Raw genomic sequence first — 17,295 nt, forward strand, 5'->3', positions numbered from 1 at the left:
AATTGAGCATTATCTGACAGAATTGCTGGGGTGCCAATACTTTTGACAGAAACGATGTCGCATCTTCGGCCCGTAGTTGTCTCATCAGACGAAAGCTGGCATTCGTCTCGTAGTTTTGTAGTCTACAAAGCCACGTTTTTAGCTCGTCATGAACAATTGTTCGTCTATGAAATATTTTTGTTGTCGTCATTGTTGACAAAAACAGCACTGTGGTGAAGCTTTAAATCTTGTTGTACTCTGTATAATGAAAATAAAGGATCTCTATTCTAATCTTAAATTTACTCTCGCAGGCCACACAAAAAACAACGTAGCATGCCAGATCTGGCCCCCCGTGCCTCAATTTTAACACCACTTGATAGCACATCTCACACTTTTCAACTTTTATCTTTTTAAATTGTTTTCCCCATGTCTAATCCCCTGAGATTACATCTGATAATCTGAAATGGTAATTGTTTCCAGACGGCTTGGCAGCTCCAATTTGAAGTGCGAACGTCGGCCGCGTCGGTATGACAGCGTGCGTGTGCGCGTGCTTGACTTGCGCTGACATGCTCATGTTTATATTCATGTGACGCCACTCCTGTCAGCTTTCCCGTCACACGCGCGCACACACAAAAAGACCTAGATAGCGAGGTACCATTAATCTGATTGTTTCTAGTAAACAAAGCAAATTCATCAGTAAGAGCAGCAAGTCAATCAATCACGCCACAAAAGGACCTGAAAGAGTAATGCTGGAACGGCTGTGTGTTTTCACCAAGGGCATTGGGTTTTGTCTGAACATTGTTAGGGACGATATAACAGCATAACCTGTACGCACACTTTTTGCTAAGGACGGGACATTAGAGTGCCTGTGACTAGAGATGTCCCGATCCGATATTTGGATCGGATGCCGATATGGGCAAAAAAATGCGCATCGGTATCGGATCGGAACACGGGAAAAATTCCGATCCAGACTTCCGATCCATTTTTTTTTTTAAATTCCGGTCCGGGTTTTCCAGCGCACCGATTTACATAATCCATTCCAGTTTTTGCTTCGGTTTCCCTAAAATCCGGTCCCCATTTTACAGCACACCTTCAACACACTACATTTACATTACCGTCTCCCAATTTACCGAGAGACTATCGGTAAAAATGTCAGCTGTGTAGGATCATTTCACCTTAAGGTCCTTTTTCAAAACGGAAACTCCATGAAAAAAACACAAATCAAACGAACCCTTTCGAAGTCACAGTGGAAGCACAAAATGCGTTTTTTTTTTTTTTTTTTTTTTTTTTAATAAATATAACTGCGGTGCGAGGTTCAACCGAACGAGAGGGAGGAGGAGTGTTCTGAAGCAGCGAGGTGGTGAGCGACGGCCAGTTGGATACTGCTGGATCGAGCAGCGACTTTGTGTGACTTTGACAATGAACGGAAAACTAAATTTAGCGCAAGCAATTGTGCTTCTGATCAACTTGAGGAAGAGGATGGTCCAAATTCGTCATCATCGTCTTCTTCGGAAGAGTCCTCGAGTGAAGATAGTGACGGATTTGAACACGTGGGTGACGCCATCGACGAGCAGAGGTAAACCAACTCACTCTTTTTTTTCATGCTGAAAACGTTTCTTTTGAAAGTTTCTTTTGATACTGCAAGACAAAGTTAATTTTGATGCAATATAAGTGTGTGTTTGTGTGTATAATAATAAAATGTGCATATCAGATCAAAGTCGTACGTGCACTGTGGGTATCCCAGGCAGGAATTTATAATTTGTGGTGTTCTTCTTTCTATATGAAGATTAGGGATGTAGCAGATATTCAGCTATGGTATTCTTTCTATTGTCATACATATAGATTTCCATTATTATTTATTGCTGTATATATTTTTATTTTATACTTTATTATTTTCATAAATACTGACTTATTTTCATGTACATTTATAGTGACAATGAAAGCAAAGTGAAATGAAAATGGAAGGGTGGAAAGAGGACCGACACCCCATGGAAGTGTGAGCTGTGTGATGTAGCCGTCTCTAATTCCAGGACGAAACTGCTTTTCGGAGTGGCATGACTGAAAAAAATTTAACTTGTTTATTGTAAATATTTTTGAAAATGCCCCCCCCCCCCCCCCCAATGTTATATATATATATTTTTCCCACATCAATCTTCTCAATTTGTGTATATAAATGTGTGTTCAAGAAGCTTGATTGTGTGTACATAGTTTTCATCAGGCGATTGGCCGCAATACCTAAACTCATAAAGAGATGGCCTCTAAACACTTTTTGTGTTAGATGGTATATATTTTTTCACTGTTCTTCACTGTTAGGTCTGCTGTATATAACCTGTTTTGACTGGAGCATGTATGAAGGCAAAAAACGCCTATGGCTATACCTGTTGTTTATGTTGAATTGTCAAATATAAGACTATTTATTCTAAATTTTTTTGGTTGAATGTTCATCCTAACATGTTGAATAAATATTACAAAGTTTCAAAACGGTTCGTTACGCATGTTTGGTTGTCAATTGGACATCAATATTAAAAATTTTGACAAAACGATTTTGGAATTTTTGGTCTTTTTGGGCCCAAAATGATGATTTATAATTGATCAGTGAAGGAAACAACAATTTGGACATGAAGTTCAAGGTGTCACAAAAAAAGGGACCAAACCAGGCCATCGTAAACAATTCTTTCTTTGAAATATAAAGGCAACTTCAAAGGCATGCAAAATCAGACAAAATAGGCCCAGACCTTAAAGGGTTAAGAAAACCGAAGACAAAAAGAAATGTCCTACGCAACTAACACTGGCAGAAACTTTTGCTATGCGTGACAAACTGGCACTCGACAGTCCCAAAGCCCAGGGAATAACAAGAGTCATTCCCGAAGAATTCATTCTGAATGACGAGCCATTATCTCACGTGAGTAAAGACGCACCATCCAACACGCGATTCGGCCGTGGGAGATTCGAGAATGATTCACAAACATCCAAATTCCGATTATTGAAATATGTCAAGTAAAGCGGAACGAATACACAGCGCTGTCTTCGGGACGCAATGAGAAACTGACGGCATTGCGTCCCGAAAGTAAACATAACTTGTCTTGGACCCGGTGTTGTGCCGAAAAATAGCCGCCCCGCGTGAAATGTCCCCCCTGACGGGAACGCTTATTTATAACGCTATGTTGAGGTGAAAACATCAAATGTTTACATGGACGCATTACAGTAATGGATTTACGACTGTAAAATCAGTTTTAAATTAATAAATTAGACAAAATACTAGTACTTTATTTTAGTAACAAATCGTGGACTGGGCCACATAACCATCTTTGAACAGAAATGTATTAGTCTACAGGTTTTCACGACCATATCTCAATGACAATCACACAGGTATGACATTTATTAGTTCAAGCAGAGTAAAATAATACATATATTCATGGTACAAGAAAATCGTTTCCATGTCCATCGATTGGTAAGAAAAAGCTGTACGAGTGACGTGTGGGCCCTCAATAATAAAATAAATAAATACATTAAATAAACGCTCAATAAAGCGTTATAAATAAGCGTTCCCGTCAGGGGGCGACATTTCACGCGGGGCAGCTATTTTTCGGCACAACACCTGTTAACGCCAATGCTCAACTCACGGCTTTAGCTCAACTCATGCCACTGGATAAAAAACACAAGAATACCTGACTGCCGCTACAAACTACGTCAACGTCGTTTTACTGGAGATAATAGATATCATATGTATATAGAGCCAGATGCTACACGACAGACTCGACTGCGTTAGCAACATTGAAGTATTGAAAACCAGATGCGTTAGTAAACAGCCGCCATCTTAAAGAAGAAGACTTCCCTAGTAGGCTGTTGTGAACCTTCCAAGCGAACCTAATTAACTTTCTATCTAAAATACTCCTAAATCGGCAAAATCTTGACTTGAATCTATCTTCAAAACAGTTTTAAAACTTTCACATGTCGAAAGTAGACAGAAGGGAAATTATGGAATAACGGGAGCTATTTTAACAACTTTAACAGTTGATTAGCAAAATTAAATGAATTGAATGTGGTTTAAAGCTGCTGATACAGACTTGAGTATTTTATTTACTGTTTTAAAATAACTTGATACTGAAATAGTCGTTTATTTAAACCTGAGAGGCTTTTTATACAATTTTTGTAACTAATGCACGAAACATTAAAAGCATCTAATAGCTTGAGGGATTTGTTGGATTTTCCACTGAGGTTGTTGGTGTGTTTTGCTTTTTTAAAGACAGTTTACAATATTATTTGCACGTTTTACTGAATGACTATGCCATTTCTGTTTGTTATTTATAATGTTTTGTGTTTATCACTGAATAAACAGGTCAGTTTCTTGTTACCAACCGTTGTGTGTTATTCAAACTCACCTAATTCAGCTGGCTAGTTGTTATCAAGAGTACTAAAACCTTTTTCAACATGAGTCTGACAACTAAGTAAGGAGGTCAAATAACTTTAAACTTTAACACATGCTCAGATAGGTCGGTATCAGCCAGTACTGGTATCAGATCGGAATTGTAAAAACCTGGATCGGGACATCCCTACCTGTGACACCAATAAAAAATCTTAAATAGCGTTATTTTGTGAATTAAAATCATATTTTGAAACATTTCGACTATATACAACAATTTGACAAAGCGCAGATGACGAGAAATAAGTCTTTCACTCTGCTGTTTAGCTACTCCTGTCATGATGGCGCTCTGGCGCCACCATCTGGGTCATGATGTCAGCAGATTAACGATTTCAGCTGATTTAGAAATCAGCCTAATGCAGTAGGAAGATTCGGACTGAGGAAAATGCAACATACAGTATGAGCAGCAAAATGTCATCATTGTTTTTATCTCAGTACTCCAATATTTTTACAGGATATTCTTTATATCTACAGTGCTGGCCAAAAGTATTGGCACCCCTGCAAATCTGTCAGAAAATGCTCAATTTATCCCAGAAAATTATTGCAATCACAAATGCTTTGGAGTATACTGTGTATGTAACTCGCTAGCTGCCGTTGATGGCGACGGATCGGACGTTTGTCGTAGTCTACGGAAGCTGTCGAGTAAACAACACTTCAGTGGAAGTCAACCTTTTGGAAACATTGCAGTGCTTCCCAGCGGACGTGTCGTGGCACCCTTATAATTGAGACACAGAGGTTGTAGGGGGGCTGACCTTCTGCTCGCCGTTGCATTTGGAATTAATGAGCAGATTAGCGGCCATGTGCTGACCCCTGCAAAACGGGGACATTTATTTTTAACCACATAAATGTCTCAATGATTTTGCTGTCTTCAGAAGAGAGACGGCCAGGGTTGAAAGTGAGTGAGGTATAAATATGCGGAATGGCCGCATTAATTGGATTTACGGAATGTATTTGCTGAAGTAGTTTTTTTGTCATTTGAATATTTAATGTTTTTACCCTTTGGGATTACCGTATAATATCCATTTCAGTGCTTTTTAAGAAGGGTTAGATATAATTTTACTTAATATAATTTAACATTGTTTTAAAAATGCTACATCGTGTTGTTATATTGTTATTATTAGTTATTATTATTATACAGTGGTATGAAAAAGTATCTGAAACATTTCGAATTTCTCACATTTCTGCATAAAATCACCATCAAATGTGATCTGACCTTTGTCAAAATCATACAGATGAAAAAACATTGTCTGCATTAACCAAACCACCCAAACATTTACAGGTTTTCATAATTTAATGAGGATAGCATGCAGACAATGACAGAAGGGGGGAAATAAGGAAGTAAACCCTCTGCTTAAGGAGACTTAAAAAGCAATTGAAAACAATTTTTACCGAACAATTTAAGTCAGGTGTGTGCCCAATCACTGATGAGTGGTTTAAACCTGCCCTGCCCACTATAAAAACACACCTGGTAAGAAATGTCTTGATGAGAAGCATTGTCTGATGTCATCATGGCTCGGTCAAAAGAGCTGTCTGAAGACCTACGATCAAGGAATTTTGATTTGTATAAAGTTGGGAAAGGATACAAAACCATCTCTGTCTGGATGCACATTAATCGACAGTCAGAGAAGTTGTCTACAAATGGAGAGAATTTGGCACTGTTGCTTCCGACCAAAGGAGAGGCCGTCCACCAAAAATGACGCCAAGAGTTCAGCGCAGATTACTCAGAGAGGTAAAAAAGAACCTCAGAGTGTCTGCTAAAGACTTACAGAAATCACTGGCACAGTCCAATATCTCTATGCGCACATCAACTATATGTAAAACTATGGCAAAGAATTGTGTTCATGGAAGGACGCCACGGAGGAAGCCACTGCTGTCTAAAAAAAAATAATAATAATAATTTTTTTTAAATTGTTGCTCGTTTAATCTTCGCAAAAAGGCACTTGAAAACTCCACAGATGTTTTGGCAAAATATTTTGTGGACTGATGAAACCAAAGTTGAAGTGTTTGGCAGTAACAACCAAACGTCATGTGTGAAGGAAAAATGGAACAGCTCACCAAAATCAACACCTCATCCCCACCGTGAAGCATTGGGGGAGAGAGCATCATGATTTGGGGCTGTTTTGCTGCCTCGGGCCCTGGACAACTTGCAATCATTAATAGAAGAATGAATTCAAAATTTTATCAGGAAAACCTGAGGCCATATGTCAGACAGTTGGAGCTAAAAAGAGGATGGGTGCTGCAACAAGGCAATGATCCAAAACACAGAAGTAAATCAACTTCAGAATGGTTTCAGAAGAACAAAATACACGTTCTGGAGTGGCCAAGTCAAAGTCCAGACTTGAACCCCATTGAGATGCTGTGGCATGACCTAAAGACAGAATCTTGCCAGTCTGCCTGAACTACAGCAGTTTTGTCGAGAAGAATGGGCCAAGATTAGTCCTGATCGATGTGCCAGACTGATCTGCAGCTACTGGAAGCGTCTGGTTGAAGTTATTGCTGCCGTGCTGAATACACAATATTCTAATTTCCTGGCGAGTTACATACACAATATTCTAATTTCCTGAGACAGTCCTGTATATATACACAGGACTGTCTCAAAAAATTAGAATATTGTGTATTCTAATTTTCTGAGACAGTCCAGTATATCCGTCTTGTGTCTTATCTTTCCATTCCAACAATAATTTACAGAAAAATATGGCATATTTTATAGATGGTTTGAATTGCGATTAATTACGATTAATTAATTTTTAAGCTGTGATTAACTCCATTAAAAATTGTAATCGTTTGAAAGCCCTAGTTTTTTTGATTGTTTTTTGCAGTGTTCTTAACAAATTGTTCAAACACATATTCTTACCAAATAAAAACTGCAAAATATACTTCTAAACTCAGTTACAAATGCAAAACTTTGTTTTGTTTGTTGATTTGTTTGCATGTTGGTCTTAACAGGGAGCAGCTGGATCCAGCCATGTGAGATGAGTTACATCATATTCACTGTTGCCAGAGGACAGTGTATGCATCCAAACGAATAAAACTAAATGCAAACACTTTCAAAAACCAACCATTACGACGCCTACCAAACTTCTTAAATAGTATAATCATGATAATGGTTCCTATTATTAATAAATGTACCTTTGTATTTTATTGTTTAATTTGTAATATCTACATTTAACTTAACTTTCCACGTTTTTTAACCTCTAAATTGAACTCAAACAGGCGAGGACGACGACGACGAAGAGTGCGGCGAGGAGAAGCTACCGTCGTGCTTCGACTACGTCATGCACTTCCTGACCGTTTTCTGGAAGGTCCTGTTCGCCTTCGTGCCGCCCACCGAGTACTGGAACGGCTGGGCGTGCTTCGTGGTGTCCATCTGCATGATCGGCCTGCTCACCGCCTTCATCGGTACGACCGCGCCTTCGCCGCACGTGCCTCGACTCTTTTAAAACACGACGCGTGTGTCTACAGGCGACCTGGCGTCTCACTTTGGCTGCACGGTGGGCCTGAAGGACTCGGTGACCGCGGTGGTGTTCGTCGCCTTGGGAACGTCGGTACCAGGTGAGCTATCGGCTCGGGGCGCGCTAAATAAAATCTATACGGAAATGTATCGTCGCGGCCTTGTTGACGATGCACGTGTCGATACGGAGGCTGTAGAATCAATACGTTCGTTCATTAACCCTTCTATGCATGATTTTTAATGTCAGGGTCTATTTTGTCTGATTTTTGTCAAATGTAATTGTCAAAATGGGTAAACCTCAACCATGAGAGACAGAATGTGGGGAAAAAAAACAGAAAATCACATTGTTTGATTTTTAAAGAATTTATTTGCAAATCATGGTGGAAAATAAGTATTTGGTCTATACCAAAAGTTCATTTCAATACTTTGTTATGTACCCTTTGTTGGCAATAATGGAGCCCAAACGTTTTCTGTAACTCTTCACAAGCTTTTCACACACTGTTGCTGGTATTTTGGCCCATTCCTCCATGCAGATCCCCTCTATAGCAGTGATGTTTTGGGGGTGTTGTTGGGCAACACGGACTTTTAACTCCCTCCTCACCCCCCGGCGTCAAAATGATAACAAGAACGGTGAGTAAAAAACCCAGCACCACACTGGGGGGGGGGGGTCTAGTGAATGATCTACAGAGAGCTGGGACCACAGTAGACACAATGCGCCGCCAGGGACTCAAATCTTGCACTGCCAGACGTGTCCCCCTGCTGAAGAAAGTACACGTCCAGGCCCGTCTGCGGTTCGCTAGAGAGCATTTGGATGATCCAGAAGAGGACTGGGAGAAGGTGTTATGGTCAGATGAAACCAAAAAATAACTTTTTGGTACAGGAAAAAGAATACTGAATTGCACCATACCCACTGTGAAGCACGGGGGTCGAAACATAATGCTTTGGGGCTGTTTTTCTACATAGGGACCAGGATGACTGATCAGTGTAAAGCAGAGGTTGCGCTAGACTTTTTCGTTGTCTGTCATTTTGACTGACAGTGTCATAAAAATCCGGTCATAATCTATTTTTACCCGTCACTTACATTTTTAAAATGATAATAATGACATATTCAATAGTATTTAGTTTTCATTCATTTTTAATTGATATTCTGTCCGAACAAGCTTAACAAGAGGCAAACAGACAGCGGAGTGCACCAATCAGCGACGGGCAGACGTGTCGTTAGCAAAGCGACGAGGGAAGGTCGAGGGACTTGCGCGCGGAAGTAAACATACGAGGAGAACGGAGTTTATTCAACATGGCTAGCGCGAGACAGACTGTTGTCAAGTCTCGTGTCGATGTGTTTTAGCTCATTTAAAACTGAATTTACCGCGGATTGGAACATATTCTCGGCTCACCCGTTCGCCATCCGTGTTGGTGTAGAAACGACTGTCGGCGCGCAAGAGTGACGTTGCTCGTGGAGAACACGTCACGCAAATAAACAAATCTGATTTGTCGATTGATTTTGTACCTACTCGAGAGGCTGTGTCCCAGACTTTTCTCTCAGTGTTTGAAAAATACAGGGAGAACAGTCTGGCCATGCCAGGCAAATTACTCCGTTGCCTCGACATTTTTCCGAGTAAGGCCAACGACGTCATGCATCAAGAGAGACAATAGCTAATTAATATGCTCACCCGCCAACCTGTGGTCTGGGGTGTGAATTGCAACCTGTCAAAATGACGGATGGACTTCAGCTTTTTCCGTCACCGTTTTAAAAAACCGGTCAACAACGGAAAATATTCGGTTAACGCGACCCACGGTGTAAAGGAAAGAATGAATGGGGCTATGTATCGAGAGATTTGAGTGAAAATCTCCCTTCTGTCAGCAAGGGCATTGAAGAGGAGACGTGGCTGGGTCTTTCAGCATGACAATGATCCCAAACACACAGCCAGGGCAACAAAGGAGTGGCTTCGTAAGAAGCATTTCAAGGTCCTGGAGTGGCCTAGCCAGTCTCTAGAGCTCAACCCCATAGAAAATCTGTGGAGGGAGTTGAAAGTCCGCGTTGCCCAACGACAGCCCCAAAACATCACTGCTTTAGAGGAGTTCTCCATGGAGGAATGGGTCAAAATACCAGCAACAGTGTGTGAAAAGCTTGTGAAGAGTTACAGAAAGCGTTTGGGCTCCATTATTGCCAACAAAGGGTACATAACAAAGTATTGAGATGAACTTTTGGTATTTACCAAATACTTTTTTTCCACCATGATTTGCAAACAAATTCTTTAAAAATCAAAAAATGTGATTTTCTGTTTTTTTTTTCCCACATTCTGTCTCTTATGGTTGAGGTTTACCCATGTTGACAATTACAAGCCTCTCTAATATTTTCAAGTGGGAGAACGTGCACAATTAGTGGTTGACTAAATACTTATTTGCCCCACTGTAAATAGCCCGGATCATTTCACATGACGACCGGGTTGTCGATTGTCTTCGACGATGTGCAACCTGCCCGGCGGTGAATAAGTTAGAGCTCGTTGTTCCCCTGCTGAGGGCAGAGGGCTCGTTTGCAGGGAAGTGGCTGGACAATGACTGCCGGACAAACCGGCCGACGTCGGAGGAGCGTGTAGCTGCCAAATGGTTAACACGAATATGGCGAAATAATGCTATAACACAAAGTTGCAATTTCTGATCGTAGGAAAATTTGACAGAACACCAGGCACACGAATAGGGCGATAAGCCGAGTATAGTGCTCTCCCAGCGGGGGGATGTGCGACAAGCCGCCGGTCGTCAGCCGAGGGGACAAGGAGCAGGTCAGCCACAAAGTGCAAGTCACCTATATATTAAAATTAAGCCTGTCAAAAGATTACAATTTTTAATCAAGTGAATTACAGAATAAAAATTAATTAAACGTAATTAATCGCAATTCAAACCATCTATAAAATATGCCATATTTTCTGTAAATTATTGTTGGAATGGAAAGATAAGACACAAGACGGATATATACATTCAACATACGTACATAAATACTGTATTTGTTTATTATAACAATAAATCAACAAGTTGTCATTAACATTATTAACATTCCCTTAAAGCGATCCATGGATAGAAAGACTTGTAGTTCTTAAAAGATAAATGTTAGTACAAGTTATAGAAATGTTATATTAAAGCCCCTCTTAACTCTTTCACTCCCAGCCATTTTCACCAGAGCAAGTCCCTTCGCTCCCGGCCGTTTTTTCTGGATTTAGACTGATTTTGCAAGGCCAACAGAAAATTATGTTCTATTGCTATATAAACTTGGAACCCACCAAAAGAAAGATTAGACTCTCTTCTTTCAGCAGAAAAAAAAGTAAGTTCGTATATTTTTCCATTCTTTAGAAATCAGCATTAGAAAATAGCTTAGTTTGAGCAATTTTCCAATTTCTGATGAAAAAACGGAGAAAATGAGCTTTTTGTAAACGCATACATTTCAAACATAACTTTGACTTTAGCAAAGCTATTTTTTGCATTAGCTACATTCCAAACATCTGAACAATGTTTTCCTTTTACAAAATACCATGAACAACCAGACAAATAGAGCTTTAGATAGCAAAGTAACAATTTATTCCCACACGACTACTGAGAGATGACGGTTTGTCGCCGAGATGACGCCGTTGTCGCCACGTCAGCTGTGTAAACTTTTCCCTCATCGTTGTCTGTCTCACAAAGATGGACTTTTTTGCATTTCTGCGGGGTCTGCTTGGCGAGCCGCTCCACGAGGGGTTTCACTCGTTTTGCACGATCGTCCAGCGCCTGGCGTCCCAGGCGTCCTCTCGTTGTTTTGTCCGGTCGGAGCGCCGCCTGGGCTCAAGCCGCCAGCGCTCTGACAATGCTGCCCGGCAGTTCACTGCTGTTGAATCGGGTTGCGTAGTCTTCCAAATGCGCTACTGCCCTCCAGTGGCCAGTTTTATTGCTTTAAAATTGGTTTGGAGCGTTGTTCTTTGTTTCTCGGATACAGCGGAAGCTATATACGCTTCTTATAAAAAAAGAACGCAACAGACGTATCAAAACGTTTGCGGGACAGTTCAGCATTTAAAAATACAACGTATTTATACGTTTCTGGGAGCAAATGAGTTCATGTTTTCGTTTGAATAAAATTTGTAAAATTTTCAATCAAAAAATAAAGTAGTTGCTCGCCATTGTTGATGTCAATAATTACACAATGCTCACTCATGGTACTAACCCATAAAATCAGTTGGACCCAAGCGCCAGCAGAGGGAGCCAAACACCAAAAAACAAGTAACAAGCGGACATTACGCTGTACTGTCATTTTAGTCTGTTTGAGCGGGGCATGTGCGTTAATTGCGTCAAATATTTTAACGTGATTAATTTAAAAAATTAATTACCGCCCGTTAATGCGATCATTTTGATAGCCCTAATGATCCCAGTATTTGACATAATACAAAACACAATGTTTACTCATTTCCACGTAAGTCCCATGGTCCCGCAGTAGTAGGGCTTGTTTTGGCCAATATCCACCGGTGAATGGGAACCTTTTGAAACCCCAAAAAGGCGCACAAGCCTCTCCCTCGTACAGCAAGATTTTTCTGCAGCCGTTTGGCTGGCGTGATGCGAAAAATAAACGAATTAATCCGCAAAATCAGCTGAATCCTTAGTCCTTCTCATACTACAGTACGGCTGTATAGTGAAGAGGACTCCTTCTTCCGTACACGTCACAGCGCCCTCTTCCTCAATGCAAGAGCGAAGCTGGAAGTCTGTCATTTTCGTAGCACGAGATTCAAAAAATTGAATAAAATATATTGATCGCTTCTTCACACATCCAAGTGGTCCATTTCATTCAGGAGCATAAAATACAGCGTGTATTATGAAATAAACATACTTTTTCGTGTTTTTCTCGGGTGTGATTGCTATGCAGATCTGGCGAGCTGAGGCCGGATCTGGCACGCAGTCGCCTGCTATTGGTGCAGTGGTCAATGTCCGGTACTGCAGGCATTTTCAAACACCTCATTTCATAAAAATGGATCTTGAGCCACGACGATTGGCAGCACACATACACGTATTCCCCTATTGGATTTTCTTTCCATTTCTACTTGACGAGGCTTTTACGAGCATAAAACTTCCCCCGGGGTCTCTCATTTAGGAGATTTGTGTTGCTTCGCATAACATTTGCTATTCAGCGCGGCCATTTTGAGCTAGAGATTTATTCCTCCTATTTCCTTGCCGCACATTTTCGACCGGGAGGAGGGGGGAAAAAAGAAAATCCAAGGCTGCGGTGACGCCGCAGTAAATGATTTATTACTTAAGCGGCCTCTTGAAAACAATCAGTCAGACACGGGGCAGGGATGTAATAGGAAGGCCGGGGGGGAAGCGGCCATGAAGAAGAGACCAAATAAGGGGATGCGTCTTTTGTGTTGGGGAAATTTGAAATTTCTCAGTCAAGAGAAATTTGCTGACTCATTCACTTCCAGGTAGTTCATAAAAAAAGATTGAAATTTCTATCGAAAGCAACCATTGACGGCAATAGATGTCTTATTCACTTTGACTGGTAGTCCCAGTTGAAATTGATTTGAATTTCTTTATTTGTTCATTTTGTTGTTGTTGTTTTTTTTGTTCAAATCATGAGGGGGGGTGGACATGATGCCTTTTAATCTACTTATTTTAGTTTTGTCCATTTATTTTAAATAAGAAATGACAACCAAATAGGGGAAACCGTTGGTATTTTCTTTTTTAATTTTTTTAATGTATTTTAATTTATTTTATTCATATTTATTTATTTTATTATCTTTATTTTATTGTTGATTTTTTAAAGGGAAAAAAAGTTCCCTTCTTTGAGTCATTCTTTTTTGAATTTGTGTTTGCTTATTTTTCTTTTGTATTTTTATTTTTTATTTCAAAAAAGAAATAATAGCGAAAAACTTTATACATTGTTCTAATTGTTTCTATTTATTTACGTTCCTTTTTTATTTTTCCTTCCTTTATTCATTTTGATTTTAATTTGTATTTTTTTTTTTTTAAAGATTTTATTTATATTTATTTATTTTATTATTATTTGATTTTTTAATGAATTTTTTTTTTTAGGAAAATTGTTATTACTATTATTATTGTTTTATTTTTATTTATTTATTTATTTAATTTTATTGTGTATGAATTACATTGAGGAAAAAATGTTTTCTTCCTTGATTCCTTTTTTAAATTTGTATTTGTTAATTTTTCTTTAGTTTTTGTATTCTTATTTAAAAATAAACAAATCATGGGGGAAAAAACCATAAACATTGTTTTTATTGTTTGCATTTATTTTTTTATTTTATTTTTATTTCCTGCCTTGATTCATTTTTATTTATTTATTCATGTATTTTATCTACATTTTCAAAGGGAGAAAAAAAAAATCTATAATAGTTATGCAACCTTAGCCCCTCCCAGGTAGTGACCCAAAATCCACAGAAAATGACCTCTGTCAAAATGGATTGGACGTCTAGCACCGTCAATGGCAGGCAGCGCTTTAATACGTTTCCTGTAATCACAATGTGTTATTAGCATACGACCATTTATCATCTCAGCATCGGGCGTCCTTACAAAGTATTACCCTGAAACACACAGTGCAGAAAATGGAGGCAATGTCACCATTTAGCCTTATTAGCACATGCACAAGAGTTGCCGCAAAACAGACCCGCAGTTATTTAGCTTTCGCAGTTCATAAATACTGTCTTGCGCCGCCGTTTCCCCGACGATTAACCTCGTTTATCACCCCCGCCGACACACGCGCACACAAAAACAATGCTCGCTAGGAAGTAAAAACGAGAGGTTGTAAACACCTGAGCCGCATGGTTTCACAAGTTGAATTTGTTTTGCTTCCAAGTCTGACTCATTCAAACAGCAGGAAGCGCTTATCGAGCGATGTGTATTCAAGGCCTAGCGACATGTCCAATCATTTCTAGCCATCGTAGCATGGATGGGAAGTGAGGCGCGGAAGGCAGAGTCCATTACGCGCATTTACTTCGACCTTTTCAAGTTGCAAAAAAATGCTTGGGGCTACTCAAGACATTCATGAGCAGTTTTGGTTTCAGACACTTGAGATTTTTTTTTAGTATAATATAACTTGGTTTTGCAATAAAATTCAAATACAGTGGTATGAAGAACTATCTGAAACTTTTGGAATTTCTCACATTTCTGCAAAAAATCCACATCAAATGCGATCTGGTCTTTGTCAAAATCACACAGATGAAAAAACAGTGTCTGCTTTAGCTAAAAGCACCCAAACATTTTTTTTTTTATATATATATACTTTATTGAAGATAGCATGCAAATAATGACAGAAGGGGGAAAAATAGGTAATTGAACCATCACATTTAATATCTTGCCCCCCCCCCCCTTTAGCAGCAATAACAACCAGATGCTTCCTGTGGCTGCAGACCAGTCTGGCACATCGATCAGGACTCATCTTGGCCCATTCTTCTTGACAAAACTGCTGTAGTTCAGTCAGATTCCTTGGATGCCTGGCATGAATCGCTGTCTTTAGGTCATGCCATAGCATCTCAGTGGGGTCCAAGTCTGGACTGGGCCACTCCAGAATGTATTTTGTTCTTCTTAAACCATTCTGAAGTTGATTTACTTCTGTGTTTTGGATCATTGTCTTGTTGCAGCATCCATCCTCTTTTCAGCTTCAACTGTCTGACAGACGGCCTCAGGTTTTCTTGCAAAACTTTTGAATTCAAATATATGAATATATTTGATGTGATGGTTGCGGTTGAAGTTATATCGGGTCACTTTCTGTGTATGGCAGAAAACACAGACAAGGCTGAAAAAAGCAGTTTCTGCTCTTGCACCCCTCTTCAAAATAAACTGCTGTATTTTAAGCCAAAAGAACTGTTGTGTTTGATAAAACAATATGTCTATATGCTGCCAAAGCAGATTCATAGCGCATGAAGCCCTCGAACTATTTTTAATGTGTCCGTTTTACTCTGGAGACCCCCGTTTACAGATGTCGCTTTTGTCTCAACCAAGCCATAAAAAGAACTATAATTATTACTCGAAATGTCTGTCATTTTTAGCTTAGAATCATTAATTGATTTCTAATATGTAGTTTGATAGAAAAAAAAACGACTTTAAAAATTTATTCACTCGCATATTCTAAGCTTTTAAACAAATTACGTCACTCTGAAAAAAAACGGTGTCTGTAAATAAATCACGGATATCTGCCTCATAACTATCGCTTAACTGTATTTTTTTTTTAATACTGTCGCATTTTCCCCAATATTTTAGATGATAAATAATCGATCCAAACAGAGAAAAATTGGGGGGGGAAAAGTTAAAAATTTGGGACATTTTGGCTATTAGAAATGAATGGGTATGTTTTTGGCAAGTTTTGGATTCACCTGCTGTGCACATTTGGTCACTTCCTAATGATTTGGAGGAATTCCAGGGTCAGTTCCTGTTGTTTTTGAGGCATTAGAGGTCACTTCCTGTTTATATCGGGTCCCTTGGGTCAGAAATTAATGTGTGTGATTGGATGTTTTTGTATTCATTGAATAAGGCCATTGGAAATTAATGGGAAATTTTGGCCATTAGAAATAAATTGGTATGTTTTTGGCAAATTTTGGGTTGACTTCCTGTACATATTGGGTCACTTCCTGGTGATGTTCAGGAATTCCAGGGTTGCTTCCTCTTCATGTTGGGTCATTTCCTGTTGATTTTGTAAGCATTTTGATATCGGGTCACTTAGGTTCGAAATCAATGGGAGTGAATGGAAGTTTTTTTTTTTTTTTTTTAATGAATAGGGCGATTGGAAATGAATGAAAATGTTTTGGGCAAATTTTGGGTTCACTTCCTGTACTGTACATATTGGGTCACTTCCTGGTGATGTTGAGGAATTCCAGCGTCACTTCCTGTTGATATCGGGTCATTTGGGTGAGTAATCAATAAGAGTTGAATGTAGGTTTTTGTGCTCTTGAAATGGCAAATAGGGCAGTTGGAAATGAGTCGGAAGTTTATCCTATTTAAAATGAATTGGTAGGTTTCTTGCAAATTTTGGCCAAGCCATACATTTTTAGCAAAAACTTTATCCAACCTTTGTGCCCCTTAGCGTCCAGATTTTTTAAAATGTATAAATAATGTCATTTGGACGAAAATTGTACGACAAGTAGCGTTTTGAAATGTGACTTTTTTTTGTCCAAAAACTCCTATGCGACGTTCGTCTCGGTGAATGGCGCTTAAACGTGATCACCCACTGCCAAAAAGTGGGATGTGATGCAAATACAGACATGCAGATGGTGTGTGCACCCCACCAGAGGAAGCAGAAGGTCCTCGAAGCTTAATGGCGACTTGGGAGATTTATCTGTGCAGTTTTATTTTTCCTTTGGCCCATTGCCTCTCACCCCTACCGCACCTCTCTCGCATCATCCTCACTTTCTCTTTCTTCTTACCATCATCTGTTTTGGCTGACGTTTCAAGGAAAAGCATCCCGTCTCCTTTGCCCTCA

The 17,295-nt window shown here is 39.5% G+C and overlaps 1 protein-coding gene across 4 annotated transcripts in view; it reads left to right on the top strand.

Annotated features, from left to right (window-relative positions):
- slc8a1b (solute carrier family 8 member 1b) overlaps window positions 1-17,295 on the top strand; it is a 250,123-nt gene that overhangs the window by 220,526 nt on the left and 12,302 nt on the right. For all 4 annotated transcript variants that reach the window (XM_057848307.1, XM_057848308.1, XM_057848309.1 and 1 more), the window contains 2 exons: window positions 7,616-7,801; window positions 7,865-7,954. In XM_057848307.1, coding sequence (XP_057704290.1) covers window positions 7,616-7,801; window positions 7,865-7,954 — 276 coding nt within the window. The remainder of the gene's footprint in view (window positions 1-7,615; window positions 7,802-7,864; window positions 7,955-17,295) is intronic.

This window comes from Corythoichthys intestinalis, chromosome 10, assembly GCF_030265065.1.
Source record: "Corythoichthys intestinalis isolate RoL2023-P3 chromosome 10, ASM3026506v1, whole genome shotgun sequence".
Taxonomy (NCBI): domain Eukaryota; kingdom Metazoa; phylum Chordata; class Actinopteri; order Syngnathiformes; family Syngnathidae; genus Corythoichthys; species Corythoichthys intestinalis.